This window comes from Nematostella vectensis, chromosome 10 (assembly GCF_932526225.1).
Source record: "Nematostella vectensis chromosome 10, jaNemVect1.1, whole genome shotgun sequence".
NCBI lineage: Eukaryota > Metazoa > Cnidaria > Anthozoa > Actiniaria > Edwardsiidae > Nematostella > Nematostella vectensis.
Window position 1 is genome coordinate 8,490,448 of NC_064043.1, and position 19,801 is coordinate 8,510,248.

At 36.8% G+C, this 19,801-nt stretch overlaps 2 protein-coding genes and 2 long non-coding RNA genes across 5 annotated transcripts; 2 read left to right on the forward strand and 2 right to left on the reverse strand.

Moving 5' to 3' along the window:
* The first annotated feature begins 41 nt into the window (after positions 1-41).
* LOC116618887 lies at positions 42-1,759 on the forward strand. The gene is made up of 3 exons (XR_004296397.2): positions 42-238; positions 396-452; positions 1,496-1,759. It is a non-coding gene; the product is annotated as an uncharacterized LOC116618887 (long non-coding RNA).
* On the reverse strand, positions 1,566-11,142 carry LOC5513527 (AN1-type zinc finger protein 2A). Of its 2 annotated transcripts, none has more exons than XM_001633761.3 (12): positions 10,155-11,135; positions 9,925-9,967; positions 9,780-9,831; positions 9,430-9,504; positions 8,599-8,655; positions 8,468-8,512; positions 8,003-8,112; positions 3,655-3,684; positions 3,452-3,541; positions 3,115-3,178; positions 2,319-2,477; positions 1,566-1,953 (listed from the first exon to the last, which is right to left on the reverse strand). In XM_001633761.3, the coding sequence occupies exons 1-12, from the start codon at positions 10,207-10,209 to the stop codon at positions 1,906-1,908; spliced, it is 828 nt and encodes a 275-aa protein (XP_001633811.3). In that variant the 5' UTR covers positions 10,210-11,135; the 3' UTR covers positions 1,566-1,905. The 2 variants fall into 2 exon arrangements, with proteins under 2 accessions (XP_001633811.3, XP_048589437.1); XM_048733480.1 differs by having other exon boundaries at positions 1,937-2,263; positions 2,301-2,477; positions 10,155-11,142.
* Positions 3,479-8,255, forward strand: LOC116618888. Its single transcript, XR_004296398.2, has 2 exons — positions 3,479-3,616; positions 7,991-8,255. It is a non-coding gene; the product is annotated as an uncharacterized LOC116618888 (long non-coding RNA).
* A 3,437-nt stretch (positions 11,143-14,579) lies between the features above and the next one.
* On the reverse strand, positions 14,580-19,371 carry LOC5513528 (high mobility group protein B1). The gene is made up of 5 exons (XM_001633762.3): positions 19,187-19,371; positions 18,351-18,670; positions 17,556-17,801; positions 16,552-16,660; positions 14,580-15,518 (listed from the first exon to the last, which is right to left on the reverse strand). Exons 1-5 carry the CDS (start codon positions 19,260-19,262, stop codon positions 15,475-15,477), a joined length of 795 nt encoding a protein of 264 aa, XP_001633812.2. The 5' UTR covers positions 19,263-19,371; the 3' UTR covers positions 14,580-15,474.
* Positions 19,372-19,801: the final 430 nt, after the last annotated feature.

Consider the following 19,801-nt stretch of genomic DNA (forward strand, 5'->3'; position numbering starts at 1 on the left):
CCCCTTGTGGATAAAAACATTGTCCAAGAAAATTGCAGGCATGCGCAAAGTTTTGATTACCGATGACCAGGATCGCTGGTTCAGAAAATGGTGGGCGAATGTAAAAACGTTAAAAACATTGTATGAAGAATGTCCAGTCAAGTGAGATCTGGTATTGTTATCGGGGGTTTTGTGGCGCTAACGGTGGCTATGATGTTTCCAATCGCCATCTACCCAAAGCTGTTTCCCGAAGTCTACCGTGAGTTGGGAACACAACGAAAAAATACCGACTGTTACACAACACAACTATGACACTGCAAATTCAAGTGCCAAAACGTGCACTTATAAGCAACAACTAGCTATGCTCAAAGCATCCTTTAATTTTATCGTAGCGAATTGCCTTTCTTTTTTTTCAGAGGATATACAAAGAGATAGGAGAAAGGGAATAAAACAAGAGGAAATTCAGCCTGGAAGTAAGATCATTTTTTATCGTATTCTTATTTATGCTCTCATGTCATCTGCATAAACCCATCTAAATATTAAACTTCAATTAATGCATTTTTCGGGAGAGGAGGGTTTAGCTTATCAACCCTGATTTCTAAAGTTTGCAGGTTGAACACATCGTGGTGACGTCCCAGAAAGCCCACGCTCACAGCCGGTGTTTTTTTGGATATTAGAAAATTTATAATAGAAATTGACACAGGCAGCCCAAGTTCATTATAAGTAAATTTTTACTGTATTTGTAGGAGATGAAATACAGTGTTTATATGGCTTCATTAGAGGGTTTCCGATAAACTTGCGAAATTGCGTGAGAATCATCACAGAGTTCTTGAAAATAGTGGTAAATAATAGTATATTGTTTTGTGATTTGGAAGCCTTGAAGTTGGTCGAAAGGATCTCCCTCTAAACGAGATCTCAAGCAATTTTGCGAGTTTAGCGGAAACCCTATAACAAAGCCATATAAACACTGTATTTCATCTATTTCATCTATTTAATAGATAGGCTCACCTAGCTGTTAGGGGTTATTTCCTCGTTGGCTTTTTGATCACTTAACAAGTGAACAACTATGAGCTTGGGCACCCTGTGGTTGTGTTAGGAATCAGAATTTTCAAGCAAATAAAAAAGGGGGGTTGGACTTCTTACCTTTTTATTAGCTGCAAGTAAGAGACTGAAATAAGCTCAACATGACCTTGGTGTTGTGGGTATGGCTTTAAGTTGTGCATATAAATAGGATTCGAAATATTTGAAAAAAAAAAAAATTCTAAAGTATCCTATGCAGTTGTTTAGACCTCTGTCACACATTGCAAGACAGATATCAGAACAACCACATAGAGATTATTTAGGACCCCAAAACACCCAGGGAACTGAAACAACTATTTACAGAATTCAATATCTGATTATGTTATTCACTTGCTATGTGTAGCATGTTCTTCACATCTCGAAAAACTATAGTCCAATACCAGTTATTTAAATCTGCATTGAAACCACCCTAAAATTAATCTTCTTGATATTTCAGACATGAAAGTATGGTCAGATCCATTTAAGAGGGACTAGCAAGTAATATTCTCCAAGCAAGACAGAACATGTATTTTCAACCCAGGATTTATTGAACAATAAATAATAAGACAATACATTATAACATAAAGTGCCTTAACAGCAGATAAGCAAAAGGTTTTTTAGCTATGTATTAGTGTAGATAATATCATTGTGTCAATGAGAGAATCTTGCTATTATTTTATATGTATTAAATGTCATGATCAACATGGCAATGGTTTGCTAATAAAATATAGCTCATAATAAATACAACAATAGTTGTAACAATAATCTGGAACTTTCGGAACCTTGACATTTGAGTAGAGTACACCAAAAAAAATTGATATAGGCTTTATCATGCAATGCTGCTAGTTGAGATATTTAAAGATGTGATTAAGATAACAGACAGTCAGACTTCTTCTCATTTTGCGCCTGCTGGGCCTGCAAAGTTGAAAAGAGAAATTTTGGATCTCAAAATACGATATATATGCATGCATCATGTTTTGAGAAAAAAAAAATCTATACTCACACCAGAGACATTGAGAATGCATTAATACAATTTGCAACTATTTGCAAATACCAGCAAGATCATGGAGAATTCATTTACATGTTGTATGTGCTTGGAATTAATCTAAATCAAGGCTTGCACTTAACTTACATCATAAGGCCACCTATCCAATTGATAATTGGAATTCAAAACTGGACTATTTCTTTTAAGGACGTCATAGAAACACTTTCACCAATTTTATCGCAAGATTAAATGAATCTATTAAACTTTGTCCCCTGAGGTTATCATTTGAACTTACTCTTCTCTTTCTCTCAGCTTCATCTTTTTCTGATTGTGCTAGGGCCTGTGCAAGTGCCAAGTCATCTTGCTCTTGTACTGTCAGTGGTTTTGATGGCTGTTGAGTAGGCTCACTACTCAGCGATGCCTGTATCGCCAGGGCTAAGGCCTCATCTTCACTCTGTTAAACCAAAGCACAAAGGAAAGTAGAGGATATTGGAAGCAGGGTTTAGGGGGGTTAGTAATCCGCTTCCTTGGGCTGCCCAGGGAGGTGTTATGTGAATAAAAATATTCCACTTGGATGTATGCCCTCACCCAGAGGGCATACATCCAAGGCCATAGGATAATTACCAATATAGTACTTGGCGATGCATGCCTCCAAAACACTGGTAACCAGAGAGAGTCAAAATAACTCGAAATAAAACGTGTGGCCCAGTGTGTTAACGTATCAGCATATGGGGCCTACCACCTTTGCTGAAATGTGTTTGATCCCGGGACGAAACATGGATAGTATCTTTCTGTTTCTCAGCCCTGAATTTGACTTGTTGAACATATGTGAACTTAATAGAACCGTGTGTTCCTCAGTTCCAAGATAGGATTTTAATGTAAAGCGCTTAGAAAATGGTTAAAAAAACTTTAAGCTGTGAAACTGTATAAGTGCTATTGTATATAAATTTACTCCCCCCCCCCCCCCCCCATTGCCATGGGGTCAAACCCCTCAAAGCAAAAAACTAGATCCACACCTTAAGGAACAGAACACTGTTCATGGATCACCATCATGTCAAAGATTATGAATTTAAAACCAAGGTGGATCTTACCAGAGCAGGCTGTTGAATGGGTGTGGCATTTCTTTGTTGACTCAACTGTCTTTCTCTTCTTTCCCTGTAAATGTCGAGCAAAGCTATTTTAAACAAAGAGATTTTGAGGCTAATTCATAGTTAATAACAATGAATTAATCTTGAAAAGTGATGTAAAAGAAAATAAGCGACCACAAAAATCAATTTCAGTGAAGAAATCCAAGATGTGAATTATCTGTGAATTTACTCATTTCATATAACTGAGTTTACAAATTTACATTCATCACATAAAAGAGTATTGTTACCGTATTAATAAAACAAACACAATGGAGAATAATAATAATTGTGTTCCACTCACCTATCCAATTCACTGCCAAACGACGATAAAGATGTTTGCTGAGGTTTGGATCCTTTGGGTTTGAATTGGAATCTTGCAGCCGCTGCTTGACTGAAGAATATTATTTACTATATGGCCCATATTCCAGCCCCCACTAGAGGCCCTGAATAATCTGCCAAACCATCAGTATGTGCATTATACTAGCATTGTTAGACATAGCTTACCCTGCTTTAGTTGCTGCTGCAGATTTCTTGCTAAAAAAAAAAAAAAAAAAAATGGTAAATGAGTAAAATGGCAAAACTTCTCATCCTCCTTTCTGTTTTACTCTTCTATTTAATTTGCTCAGACCAATTCATATTCAAAGGGGAAGGCCAAATACATCTAGTGTTTTGGAGCACAGCTATACACCCTCTCCACACACAACGTGCCTGGCCTGGATAGATTTAAAAGTAACTCGATCTATCTCAGTGAGTCTCTCACTCAAAGAAACAAGGCATTATTCAAAAGTGCGTTGGAGGATAGAAAACAAATGAAGTATGACTTCATTTGGACTGCAAATGGAAACATCTATTTGCGCAAGAATGAACGCAGTCCATCGATTCATGTTACCGATGAATCGGTATTAATAAATCTAAGAAGCTCCAGCTTTGTTCACGAAGTCGAAGGGGCGACGGCGATGACAGATACCAACATCTCCTCCAAGAGCGACAGTGCGGCAAGTACAAATACAGCAAGTTAAGAATAAGTCACATAGCTAACATGTATTCTTTCCATCGAAGTTTACAATTAACTAGATCACATATAAGTTCTTATGTTGACTTACAATGACTAGAGTTATCTGTCACATTTGTTCTAAAATTATAAGAAAGAACTGTCGTGCTGTCGAATGCGATTCATGTTTACAGTGGTGTCACTTTAAATGCTCAAAATTGTTGCTTAAACAGTTTAATCATTTATCGCTCACCAACGATTTATGGCTCTGTCATCCCTGCTATTCTGAAGTCTTTCCCTTTCACAGATTAAACAACAATGATCTATTGGATCTAGTCTTTAATTCCAATACATTGTGCCACTGCTCCCCATTCATTGATCGCGTTCGCCTTGAAAATCTTCCTCATCTAGACATAGTTTCTAGTTTGAATTTTCCGAATTTAAGTGACTTTGATTTAGACATTAATATTCCTAGTCAGATTAATTCAAAATACTACTCCCCCCATGAATTTCACTCGTCTTATGAGCTTTCAAATTTATCAGACAAATCGCTCTCACTTCTTCATTGTAATATAAGAAGTATTTCAAAAAACTTTGATAAATTACAAGATATGCTTTCTACTTTAAATCATCCTTTTAAGTTAATTGCTCTATCTGAAACCTGGCATTCTGACTGTAGAGAGCATATTGCTAATTGTTCTCTCCCAGGTTTTACTTATATATCGAAACCGACTAAATTTTCAGTTGGGGGAGTAGGTTTATTTATAGCTGTTTCTTTTAATTTCATTTTGAGGGAGGACTTATCCATTTCAAATGATCAACAAGAATCTTTATGGGTTGAAATACAAAATAATAAGGGTAGCAAAAACATATTATGTGGAGTTATTTACCGCCATCCAAATAGTTCTCTTGACCCCTTTTTAGAACATTTCTATAAAACCATGGACAAAATCAGTAAGGAGGGAAAGCTCTGCCTTTTTTCAGGTGACATAAATTTGAATTTATTAAATTCAGACTCCCACCAACTAACAGGGGAATTTCTTAATACTTTATTTTCATATTCTTTTCAGCCACAGATCTTGCAACCTACTAGAATAACTGATCATTCGGCCACGCTCATAGACAATATATTTTTTAACTCGCTCGAACATAAAACTTGTAGTGGCAATATTGTTTATCCCTTAACAGATCATCTTCCCAATTTTCTGACAATAGATTCAATTAATATCAATGTCTCAAAAAATGACTTCTACCAAAGGGACTATTCTAGGTTGGATCAGGAAGCTTTAATTAATGATTTTAGCCAAATTGATTGGTCTTTACAGTTTTATGGTATGGATAATGTTAACGATATTTTTTCCTGTTTTCTTGCTAAGTCTAATGAAATAATTAATTCCCATGCTCCAATGAAAAAACTTTCTAGAAAAGAAATTAAATTCAAAGCAAAACCTTGGATATCCAAGGGCATCAGAACTTCGATTAATTATAAGAACAGGCTCTATAGGAAGTTTATTAAATCTAGAAATCAATATCATTTTGAAAAATACAAAATCTATAGAAATAAATTGAACCATTTAATTGCAATAAGTAAGAGAAAATACTATGAAAAGTACTTTAATTTTAACAAATCTAACATAAAAAATATCTGGAAAGGGATAAAAGAAATTGTCGTGCTAAAGCCTAAGGCTCATTTCACACCTTCAAAAATTGTATCTTCTAATAAGGTTTTTACCAATGTAAATGAGATAGCAAATGAGTTCAATTACTTCTTTGCTAATGTTGGCAGAAATATCAGCAACAATATTCCAAAAGTAAACACTTTATTTTCAGAATTTCTTCCAACAGCTAATTCTAACAGCTTTCTTCTAGCTCCCACATCTACAGAGGAAATTAGAAGTATAATCTTAGGAATTAAATCAGGTAAAGCTTGTGGTTCTTCTAGCCTTCCAATTACAGTTCTTAAAATACTAAGCTCTATTATTTCAAGGCCTCTGGAGATATTATACAATCTGTCCTTTTCTTCTGGCATTGTACCTGATGCCTTCAAAATTGCACGTGTCATACCTATTTACAAATCAGGCTCTCATTTTGACACTTCTAATTTTAGACCAATATCATTATTATCTATTTTTAATCAGTTACTTGAAAGGTTAATGTATAACAGAGTCATAAAATTTCTAGACAAATACGATATTTTGTACAAAAATCAATTTGGCTTTCGAGCCAATCATTCTACAGAACATGCTCTTCTGCTTATTACCGATAAAATCCAAAGATCAATTGAGGGTGGTCAATACTCTTGTGGCATATTTCTTGATTTTAGCAAAGCTTTTGATACTGTTGATCATAAAATATTATTAGCAAAACTTTATTCATACGGCATCCGTGGCATAGCTTATGAATGGTTTGTTTCCTACTTATCAAACAGGCAACAGTTTGTTTCTATTGGTAATGTGTCATCTGCACCACTACCAATAACATGTGGAGTGCCTCAAGGTTCAGTACTTGGTCCCCTTCTCTTTCTTCTGTACATTAATGATTTTAATAACTGCTCCAACTTATTTGACTTTCATTTATTTGCTGATGATGCCAATTTATTTTGTGCCGATTCTTCATTGACATCCTTAGAGACCAAAGTAAACACAGATCTGTATAATATAAATCGTTGGCTTTGTGCAAATAAATTGGCTTTGAACATCAGTAAAACTAATTTTGTCATTTTTCGACCAGCACAAAAGAGGCTGGCTAGTTCTATTTCTTTATCAATCAATAATAATACCATTAAACAAAAAAATAATATCAAATATCTTGGTGTAGTTATTGACTCCTTTCTTAACTGGAAGGAGCACATTAACCAGTTAAGTAAGAAAATCTCCAGAGGGGTCGGAATAATAGCAAAGCTGCGTTACTATGTATCACCAACAATTCTCACTCAGCTATATTATTCTCTAATTTATCCATTTCTTACTTATGGTGCTATTATTTGGGGCAACACATATGAATCAACAATCAAGCCTCTTTTTATTTTACAGAAGAAAGCTGTTAGAATCATAACTTTCTCATCTTACATTGAACATACTTCTCCTATCTTTAGAAAACTAAATATCTTGAAATCTCCTGATCTAATCTATTACTTAAACACAATATTTATGTACAAATTTAATTTGAATCTACTTCCAACTCCTTTTGATTCTTTTTTTACTACGGTTGCTTCAAGGCACAAATATAATACAAGACTGGCTTCTAAATCATCGTACTGCCTCCCTTTACCTCGAACTAATTATGGAAAGTTTAATATTCGTTTTAAAGGTGCCTCAATTTGGAATAACATCAAAGAACCTACCAAAACCATGCGTTTGCCTAGCTTCAAGGCTGCAATAAAGACCTCAATCCTTGAAAATTATTAGCTTCTATCTAGTTTTTTTGTTTTATTGCATTTTATTTTGCTGCTGCTTTCATGTATTTTGTATTCGTGCCTTGTACGTCCTTGCTATACGCTCCATTTAATTGAACTATTTTGTGCTGCCTAGCCAGATTAGCTTTTTAGTTACTTCTAGGCAGCCAATACCCAAAATCTGTAATTATTATTTATTTTCTTACTGTAATTTCTGTGTGTGGTATAAATAAAGTTATATTGCCTTACACCCATACCCGAGAGCTGATTTTTTGTAATAATTAAGGAGGGACTTAAGGGATTAAAAGGCAGAAGCAGGGATTAAACGAGTTGAATGAAAATAAAAAAAATGATATGACTTGCACAATCATATTTTGCTGCCAGCTTTTAAAATATCACTGCTGGCTCAAATTTTTAAATCCTGCATCTCTATCAATTTCTTTTGGCTTTTGTAGGGATTTACAAACCTGCCTACCACTCCACCGGCGCCTGCTGATGCTGTGCACTTATGATCCTGCTCGTGCCGATGCTTTAGGCAATAGTTTTGACGACAAGATTCACAACGCACTTTGATTAACTACAAAAGAGCAGACAGATTTCCTCAGCCACCTATCACAACTACCGCAAAACTTTAGGGAGCCTAGGTTGGGCATTTACTGTATTCATTCATGTATAATATGCAGTTTGAGGTCAATAAAAAAAAAGAAGTGTGTTGAAAAATAATTGTTTTGTTTGTCTTGAAGACATTGAAAACAATAGACTACTTTCTCACCCAAGTCCTTCACGGTGGGCTCTCCAGACTTTTTTTGTTAAATTAGATTTGTTATGAAAAAATGATGCCTCGCAGAGTTTATATAATCTGACTAACTTATTCACAGATCGAAATATTCATCAAGAGCTTTCCGTTGTTTTAATTATTATGCAATACTTACTTCTTTTTGCTTGCATCCCTTAACTGAACACTTGTTGGTGTATGCCTGCAATTAAACAAGTGACAGAATAAAACAGTTTAAGAACTGCATTCTATTTTTTAAACAATGGAGCCAAATTTCATAATTAGTACCTTTCGTTTCTGTATGGCAGGGTCTGACTGGCAGTCATTGTCAATGTGTTCTCCAACCTTTAAACAGACAAATAAATTAGAAGCAAATGAATGTCATGAATGAATGAGATTCGATGAGAGGTAAACTCTTTCTAGCTATCACAGGGTTGGGATCAAATGGTCTTTGAGAGTTGATAAGAGTGGACATTTTATCCACAAGCCAGCACAGTCAATTATTTCACATCAGGACTCGTAACAGAACCTGTAATCACATTGAAAACTGCAACCGAAATACTCTCATTCCCATGATCAAATGGCGACAATCAATTCTTGTTTCTCACTAATCAATTCTTGTTTCATATAAACATGTTCAAAGTGAATGAGAGTCAACCCTCATCAACTGTAATTTCTGTTGATTTAGGCTTTAGACAAGTGGCACTCGATGGAGGCTGGCCACTTTAGAGGTAGTCAAAAACAATATTCCAGCAGAGACTATAGGACTTGCAATAACTGCTGAAAAGAGGTTGGTTCCTGATATTGTCACCTGTCAACTTCCGGTCGATTATGTAACAATCTCCAATTATCTTTAACGAAAAAACATGAAAATATTTTTAAAATGTAAAAGCAGTGTGTCTATTGGAAGATTTACTGAGAGTGTGACTGAATACTTTAGAGCGGATGGCCAGTTAAATGTTGTGGATTATAAGAGATTGTTTTGTCTCTTGTCATGTGAGGTTTCTGTCAGCCCTCCAGAAGTAAACTGGTTACAATGCGGTTTAAATGGCTGGCCCCTTCTATTATGCGCTTCTCTTTTTCTGAAGAACAAAGAGTTTCTTCCTATCTCTACCATACTTTGATATCTGGTTGCTGTCCACGGGGTACAGGCACTGGCTTGTTGCATAGGGGACATACAGGTACTTGATTGTCCTGTGAGAAAAAAAGGTAAACGACAGGGCTCAAAGTACACCTTTTACTAATGTTTCTGTAGCTAGATATATCCACTAGTTTAATAATAACCATTTGTCTGTAATCAAGGGACACATAGTCGTAGATGTTTGTTGGCCCCTAGCTTGCAATTGAATAATATTCTTTTAGCTGCTAATTTTGGACCATCTCAAGGTGCAAATGGGGGGGGGGGGGGGGGGAGGGTGAAGGAAAAAAAGAGGTGAGAAGAGAGTGAAAAGGCATAGTAATCCTCTTACCTTTTTAAAGGCATTTTCACAATTGTGTTCTCTATATGTGTAATGATCCTTACTATGGAAAAAAGGTTGGATTGGGTGGAGACCCGGTTAATTGAATGGAAGATTAATCTTATATAAAACGAGGACATTTTCAACTCAAGCTTACCAAAATATTCTGCTACAAGCGTCACATTTGAATGGCAAAAAATCTGTATGACAAGAGATAAAAATATATATAAAGAATCCCATAGAGATCAAAATTTATTATCAGAATAGTGATTAACAACAATTGAACAACAATTAAAGTGAAAATGCACTTTTCCTAATCATACGTAAAGATATATAAACATAGTTTTTATTCATCTTCATACCTCAAAACACCAACTTTGCTCTTACCTAACTGTTTACAGGTTGTCAAAGCGCACTGCTTCCCAAGATGAGGGAACTCCATATTAATTTAGTGCCCAAAACACTCCTATACTTTTATACATTATTGGTAGCCATTTTCTTTCATTTTTGCTGACTTTATTAGGTCGATACCTAGTCGAGGCCTGGTCGATAATCCAGCGTAAATCGCCCCAGTCCCTCTCTCGCCCAGTCTATAACTTCGCAACATAATAACTCACCAGCAAAGAAATAAATAAACTTATTAGAAGCAAGTAAATTCAATAGAATCTATAGCACTGTAAGCAATGCATATACCAGATACTTTCAATACACCAAAAACTGGAATTCGACTTTGCCAGTTTTTGGTGTATTGTATTCATTCTTCTCGTTCACGAACACGACTATTTGGGGTTTTTTGCCTATTTATCCAGATACTTTCAATATATAATTGCAAGAGACCATTGTCTCTTGATAATTGATAATAGTTCAAAAGTCTATTTCAAAAGTCTATTTCATTTTGGTCTGGATAAGTGGTAGAAGTCGTGCTCAACTGCCATTAAGATCTCGAAATCTGGAACTGAAGTAACTAGATTCTTACTTTGCCATCAAAAATGGCTAAACGAAATTTAATGTGAAACTTACACCCCTAAATGCAAATATAATAATACTTGGCGGAGACCGAAATCACCGCTTATAACATTCTGTAAATTAGAAGAAGGCATAAAAGAGGGACAACAAAAAATCCCAAGTGTATTGTCATTTCAATTGAAAAAGAAAAAAAGCGCGTTATCAATCAAAGTGTACAGGATCAACAAGAATCGTACTAAAACGTTCATCCAAAGAGGCGTTTAACTCACTCTTTTGGGTAGCGACGTTTAGTGGTTTTGTGGATAGCTAATTGGATAATGGGGGTTGTTTTATCGCTCTTTGTCCTTGCATAGCGTAGTAAATATTTAGGCAGGCCGTTAGGCCTTGTATTCATCTGTGAAACGGTAAGCTTTGGGCGCAATACCCCCTCCCCCCAGAAATCAAAATAGCATGTTCTTTCACAGGTCTTCTGGCATACCGAAGACAAAGAACTGTTCTTTATTTCCTCCTGAAGGTGAAGCATCAATCGAGATTTGATAACAACTCGCCGAAATAAAAATATTGCTGAGTTACGACAAGAAACCAACTTCACCCAAAATTGACGAGTTCAACGTTTTACGGGATGATTAAGTTGTGAATGAGAGAGGCCTAAATTTAAAATCCGTATTGCGTTTACTGCCTTCTAATGGCTTAATAACCTGACATACGGCAAAAGAATGCCTTACCGGCTACAAAGGATCTTTTCATACTCGGATAAATCATAAAAGGCAAAAGGAGGTATGGAAACAAAAGGCAATTAGCGGGCCAATAGGATCAAAGTACTAGTAATAACCTCGTTGACATTTGTTTGCTCCTTTATCACCGGAAAATCTGCATATCTGCGAATCAGCTGTTGGGTTCAAAGGCGACAAAACGACAATAGACAATAACAACCTAAACCATTGAAGTCCACTTTCTGTAGGAAATGTAAGAATTTGTGTCAAATGTTAAATGTGTCATCCTTGACCAAATTTAATTATTCACTCATTAGTTTTAACTTTCTCTTTTTCCGGAGTTACAATCTTTTTGTTGTTGTGATAATGTGCAACCCAAAGTCTTGGCGAAGTATTCTCTAGTAATAAGAGAAGACGTCGATAAAAGACAAGGAAACACTTCAATGGGAAAAGGCTTGCCCCTCTGAAAGATAGCCAAGAGCGTGCTCGGCGGATTTCGCCAATATCGTGCAGATAGAGGGCGTACGTGCCAAACTTAGGTTAGAAAAATTAAGTGCAAATAAAAACATATCAAGTTCATCTTTTAATCAAACCAAGCTTTTTTGGTCTCGTTATGTTTTTAATTGTAATTCTCCTTGCGACAAATATGCTATCTGATAAAAGGTTATAGTTATAATAGGGTTGCCTTGATTTTTTTCGCGAAAATGTTCATGCATAGAATAACAAACATCAATAATTCATGTCACGCGCTATGAATCTGGTCATAGTTTATTGCAATCACAAGAAAGAAAAAAATCTAAAGTAGTTCGCTCACGATTCCGCTATCGATGGGGCGCACGAATAATAATCGAAGTGACGTTCAGAACTCCCTAAGGAAATTCCTGTTGGATAGTTGAGCGGTCGCATGCATAAGATTCACAGGTCATCTAATCTACCCAATCATATAACCCAAGTAACAATAGACCCTCGTAGCAACGCCAAAAAGTGTCACGCTTGGCTAACAAAGGTTGAAAACACTCAGATACGTTGTTAGCCAAATATTCACATTTCTAAAAGAAAAATGTCATAAATTCTCAAACTGGTATACTCGAATAACCTTGTTTGGCATCCCGATGTGAAAGCTTATCATATTTAGATGGTACAGTCCTTTCAGAACAATTAGAAGTCCAAAACAAAGCCTTTTCACAAATGAAATGAGCCTCTCTACTAGGCAACCGGAGGGTAATAGAAAGAACTTGCCTGTGATTGGCCATCGCGTGTGACGTCGGGCGAGGGGTTTTACCAGACGCAAGTTTATTTATTTCCGCACAGAAAACATCGAACGTGATCAAGAGCTTGTTTCTTAGTTTAGCCTTCTACTTCGTAGCTCCCTTACTCCCTTCACTCAACTGCTATATCTAGTTTGGCACTGGACTCTAGAAACACTTCTCAAGGCGTGATTTAAGCTGGTGGACAATTTTAGACAGACATACGCCAATATCGAAACGCGCTCGAAAACGACGAAGCTAAACCGAAAGTGCCGCCTAAACGAAATACATAACGCAAAACGTTATTATGTCCATGATGAAGACAGAAGTGAGAACAGCGTGTTCGTTCCTTGCGACAATTCTACGAAGAAGTACTAAAGTAAACGACCGAAGAGTTGAAGATTTCTCAACGAAAATGGAAGAGCTTCTATGCGAAAGATATCGTCACCACTGGCATCCACAAAACCCTTTGTTAGGTAGTGGATTTCGCTGTATTCGCATCAACCATACGATGGACCCGATCGTCGCCGCTGCCGCAAGAGCTGCTGGGTTTTCATACGAGCAATTAAAGAGTTTCCCTGAGGAACTTACATTGTGGGTCGATCCGAACGAAGTCTGCTTTAGAATCGGCGAGAACGGCTCTATTTGCGACATCGACGAGAACGTCTTGAACGACCTAAAGCCACGAAAGGAACCCGCGAATACAAAATCGAAAATCCGAAGCGCGGCCGAAAAGCGAAGCAAGGAAAGTATGCTACATGCTAGTAGAGACATGATTCTAGTATCTTGTTGAATCCCCCGTATGACTTGAGATGTTATGTACAGATTCATAAGATTTGGAAATATTTAGGGTTCAAGTTTATCTTCCGTTTGTAAAAAAGATCTCTGTGTAAGGTTCTTTGACAGAGTTTTGTAAGATAAAACTGTATTTTTAACTGTATAGAATTTATAAGACACGAATCTGTACAGAGTTCAAAGCATTCGCGCAATAAAATGTAAAATCGCATTGAAAAAATGCTGTGCTTTGCGTTCTATTTTCAGCTTTGTTTACACGCTAAAGTTTTTGCTTGGGAATCATTATCGCTCTCACTTCGTGGCTCCTTTTCCTTTGTCGATCTTTCAAACCGAGTATCCTGTAGTTATACAATCAGACTTTTTGTTTTAGCTATGGGGAAGTTTAATGATTCGCGTTGTTATTTTTTTCCAGCCTAGTCTGTTTTTTGAATAATTCAAGAGTGCTAGATGCAAATATGGTCATATCACCCGATTCGACATGTGTTCACCCCGTGACTCTGTTTCTCCAAAAGAGAGAAAAAAAAAATTCTTTTGCTTTGCTACAGTTTTCGGGCGACATAATTTGATAATATTTTGACTATGAGGCTTTCACAAGAAGCAGAATCTTGTGTTGGAGGCTAATTTACTTTAAAGGCCCTATTGTTTTCAGACAGCGCAAACCACAAATTGGCTTTCATCAACAACACAACTCGCAAATGAATCAAATGAGAGCCACCCTGCTATTTTATACATATAGTTCTCTAGGATATGGCTAGAGCCATCGAACCCTCCCACACATTCTATATACTAAAACCTCGATCATGTCGCAATGTCTGTTTTGGCAGCTGCCCAAATGAGATAGCCACCCTCGCCAAGAAAACCAGTAGAGTGCTAAAAAAAACCCAATCAAGAGCTCTAAAAAATCACTACAGTGTGCAGTGTTACATTTCGATACACTCGATGTATTGAGACAAATCGTAAACTATTTAAGGTGTTATGCTTTGTCTTTCTTTGTCCACCCTCCTAGGAGCGGATGTGGTTTTAAAGATTTTTTAAACTTTAAAATAATAAGTTGATTTTATGTGAGCATTGTAGCTAAGGTAACAACACAATTTTAACAAATATTATTTAATGGCAAACAGCAAGAGTTCAAGGTATGTATGACAACGCTATAATACAGACGTCTGAAAACTGTACACTATGATGAAACTAATCTAAACAGGATATGCCCAAGACATGGACACAGGAAGGTATTCCTAGTGGAATTTTACTCCACTGTTCACACCCAAAAACAAATTCCTGTTGAAATAACTTTCTATGGGTGCAAAACATCAACCTGGGGCCTAAGATAACAAACAGTGTTAGAAACTGGGAAGCGTCTTAAACTTCACTTTTATAGTAATATGTCTCAGCAAAGTAACACTATCAAGCATTATCATTGCTAGAAATATTTTTGTAACTGTAAAAAGAAGTTGCTTGCCAGGTAACACAACAAAAAGGATCCAAACTGACAAACTACTGTATCAAGTTGGAGCCAGGCAAAGGCTATTCATCATAAAGGGCACAGGGTTGTAGCTTTGAGTTTCAATTGTTTAGTGTTACAGTGATTATCAAAAATAAAACCTTTTTTTTTTTCAAAATAATAAAATTGTGCAAAAAAAAGTGTGAGAATAAATGCAGAGGTAAGCACAAAGAGGTTTGTTTTAAAAACTGTTATCAATCACTATCTGGGGTTACCAGAAGTACTTTACTTATCTTTTACACAACTAAATAAGGGTTGCTTAGTAGAAGAGCTCTAAGGCTCTTTTGTGGTGCTCAGATGTAAACAGCACATCATACTCTATCTCTCTGCAAAGGCACCTTCCTACTGAACAAAACTCTTCTTGAATGGAAACAGCATATGACAAAGTGCTCCAAATATACAAGAATAATGCTAATATTTGCGACATATTGTCTGGTTCGTATGTACACTCGCTTGATGGTCATGGTGAATGCAGAGTGCAGTCTCTATTCATCATCATCATCATCATAGTCATCATCATCTTCTTCATCTGAAAAAAATAAAAAATAAACAAAGTGGTATTAGTGGGTGATGTCTTATCATTTAAGTGTTATAATTTTTCCAATAATCAAATTAAAGTGATATAATTTTCTTCCTTCTGTCACCATATCAAGAAATAGAAATTAAAGCTCACTGATATTCACAAATTTCCTATTCTGATTTTTATAAGCAGATGTTATAAAGAGGTGCCTAACATAGAACTTGGTTGCCAAGAAGTGAGTCATCTTTTATTGAAGGACCCCAAAGTTTACATTTCATTATACCTATGACTGCGTACCACTCCCCCCCCCCCAAGGAATTCCTAGGTATGTAGCAGATAGGGGATATGAAATGGCCATGCATGAATACAGTTATTACACATGTAAAAAAAAACCTTAGTTAATTATTATTCTTTCCTTTTGCTCATTCAAAACGTTGTTCCTATATTGCAGAATTTAATTACTCAGTTTTATTATACAGCTACAATGCTACATGCACTGGTTGATTGATTGGGTCATAATATCCAAGTATGGCCTGTTTAAATACAAGGCAACACTTTGTGATCGAACATGAATAATGAATAACCCATTAAGCTTTGTTTTTTTTATTGTTTTACTCCTGTCTAAATCAGTTAAAATACATCCCACTGACTTGGTCAATAAGAGGTTCATGTATTTTAAAAAATGTTGTCATAGGAAATGGTGGATGGTAAATGGCAGTACCAAGCCTGAATGGTACTTATGGTTCCTGGAACTAGAACTGCCATTTGCCATTCACCATTTTGCACTGACAACTTCTTTCTTATGCCTACTTATGTTTCTTTGCCTGATTGGTTGCAATGCCCAAGGCCCCAGAGGATTTTGTTTTCTTATTTACAGTGGAAACTGTAAACTCAAACCCTCAAGGTAAATGAAAACAGTTCAAGTTGGCCAGTTATTTGAGATGTTCAAGTAGAAAAGACTGAAAATAAGTTGGAGCAAGTTAGGGTTATAGTTTGAGTTATCAGGATTCTGCTGTATTATCAAGGACAGCTCACTACTTACCATCCTCCTCTTCTTCCTCTTCCTCCTCCTCGTCGTCTTCCTCATCTTCAGAAACTGGTTTGGCCGGTTTCTTGGCAGGTTTCTTCTCAGGCTTGGGGGCAGCCTTTTCCTGAAAGAATATAAACTAGTGTTTAATGTTTGCTTTAAATTCAAGGGTTAAATCTGTTAAAGAATGTTTACTTTTTGTGACCAAACAAGTCAAGCATATTGGGCAGATAGTGTTCCTACTTAACAACAAATATTTTGTATATTATGTATGCATCTAAAGTTAGGGTTGTTCTTTACTTACTGTATTAAAATAATTGTATTGCAGATATTCCCTCCAGGGAGGTTATTTTCATGCACAGTTCAATGACAAACATATTTCCTAAATTCTTGGATTTCAACTGACTCAGAGCAAATGACCACAATGTCACATTTGCAGGAAAACTCATTTTTTTTTTGTGATCCACTTCAATCACCCCTGTAACACCCAGCCTTTCTCTTACACAACTCCCTTGCCCAAGCCAATCAGATCGTTAAAAAGTAGTTGTGTAGTAGAATATTGTATTCAAGGCTTTTCAACAACTTCTCCACTTGCTTACAGCTTCATAGATGGCATTGTTTTCTGAATTAGATGCATGTCACAATTCCTTTTTCAAATCAAAGACGGTGGGAAATTTGGAAGCCATATGTAAAATTGTCGAAGCAGTTTAAATCTAAACTGTAGCCAACTCTCCACCAATAAACACCCCCTTTTGGCAAACACCTTTTTGCCATACAGGACTCTCTTGTACACTGCCACTTCTCTATAAAGCTGATTGTGTCAGGCTCTCAGAGCATATGGAAACTTGCTGAACCTTGATAACATTCCCTTTAGACTATTTTTTTTTTTTTAATAAAAGGGAACTTAAGTCTACAAATTTATTTTTTGGTATAAGTTGGGGTGACCCCCCTTTTAGATATTGTGGTTATGGATATGCAGTAAATTCACTTTTTATAGTGACTATCTAAATATAAAATACCTTTTTCCTCCACTCCTCCATCACTTTCTCATACTTGTTTCTTTCTTCGGCCTCTTGAATTGTGTATGGTTTCTTATCTTCATCACTCATCTCTCGCCATCTTTCCCCAGCCAAGGATGGGATCTTCTTGCCATCTTCCAAAGCTTTGCCTGCCATTTCCTTACGGAATGCGGCCAGGAAGAGGAAGTAGGCTGTAGGCGGGCGCTTGGGCTTGTCAGGGTCTTTCTTGGGGTCGTTCTTACCAGCCTATAAAAAAAATCCTCATTTAAAAAGAGTAAAATAAGCTTAGGTTTTAGCAAAGATGGAATGGAGGTATCCACTTAGTGGTTTGTCCTTCAGTTATTGAAGAAACTTATTGGAGTTACAATGCAGTTCATAGCTGTAGCAGGACTCGAATTATTGGGGTGGGGGGAAACGATACAAAAACATTATATATTTAGCACATTTAATGCTATAAAGAACTAATGAATTTTTCTTTCATGTGCCTATCCAAATACAAATGCATGTAATAGGACTAAAAAAATGCAAAAAGAAAAAAAATCCATATATAAAATTCAAAAGAAAAAAAGTGCTAAATAAACCTTCAAAATTCAAATCTCCAGTATAAATTTCAAGAGGCACCAATAAAAAAGTGTTAGCGGGCTTGTGGGTAGTCACGTGACCCTATGGTGCGACTCAACTACTCGAGCGCAAAAATCTTTAGGCCAACGCAACAAAATTATGACCGCCATTTTGAACCTTGGCGTACAAGAACGTATTTTTTAGCCGAAAAAGCCGTGTTTTGTCGTCACTCACCTCTTTTAGGTATCGTTGTTTGTCTGCTTCAGCCTTGGCGACGTAAGGCTTTTTCTGCTCATCATTCAATTTCTTCCACTCCTCACCAGCGAGCTTCGCAACTTCGTTTGCCTTTGGAAGAGGAGTACCGCTCTTTGCGCTCTTCGCCTTCAGCTTCGCACGAAAATCCGACGTAAAATGGATGTACGCGGACGAGGCTCGCTTCACGACGGGTCCATCTCCTTTTGCCTTCTTTTTTCGGGGAACTTTTTCTTTCTTCTGCTTCTTTGCTGGCGACCTACTTTTTATAGGCTCTGCCACGCGCTTCTTTTTGCTGACACCTTCGCGTAGAGAACAAGAAAGGACAACGAGGTCTTTTCAGCTATCAAGCTTTAGTCAGACTAAAGAGCACATTGAGGGGACTAAATCCTAGCTTTTAGAGTGATTTTCATCGATTCTGAGCCAAAATTCCGATGAGATTTTGTTTAAGACTATGTGCTGTGGCCATATGTTCATACTTTCTTTGTAATTTAGCGAAAGATGGCTCAGGAAAGAAATTCGAAAACGCTCTCGAAAATCAAGCGAATGTCAAGGCAGTCGTCTAAATGCAATCTCGTAGACTTCTTTTACAATGCTGCTATTAGATTTCTTGCAAATCTATCGATTTGAGAAGGTTTGACGAGAGCTCGGTATGTAGTTGGTCCCCACATGAGCCCATATAGACCTCTATAAGGCCTAGTAAGGCGATCATAGGAATATAGAAAGCAGTAAGAGAACGTTTTCGGCCATACAGGCCTTCACTGGGAGCGCGACGCAAACGAAAAATCTCACTAAATTCAATCTTTTCCAACACTTACCGTCCATTTCACCGTTTTTGCTCGAAGGAGAGAAGAACTGGCTGATTTTTGGAGTCTTGGCAGACTTAGCACTCATTCAATGATTTTTGCGAAGGTTTGTGCTTCTGTAGCGCGCAAGAGAGAAAGAGAGAGAACAGTGGTTTGCCCCAAACATTACACGAGGCGGACTCAAGCGACGCCGAGTCATTACGCATGCGCACCACTAGACTGCGTGACTTCAACCGTCATTCGATTGTTTCGAATCCGACAAAAAAATTAATATAGCCACGGTTAGAATAAACAGAATTGAAATGAAACCTCTTTTTAAACAATAAACCTGCCATATAAACCATTCCAGGGTGACATCTTTCATTCTTGGGCAATAATTTCACAGTAGTTCGTCGTCATCGCGTTTCCCGCCGAAGATTACGTGACATAAGCTGTCACTTGTTTGTCTAGTTTTTCGCGGGCAAAAGCGCGTCTGAAGCAAAAGGTCACACGTAGAGCTAAAAATGCAGTTATTTAAGTATTCGCGTTGTCATGGTCAGTAATTATTATATTTTAGATTTACTTTCGAAACTCGGTCATAAAGAAGCCCGTTAATATGGTTGAAAGTTATGCGAACAAAAACTTTGA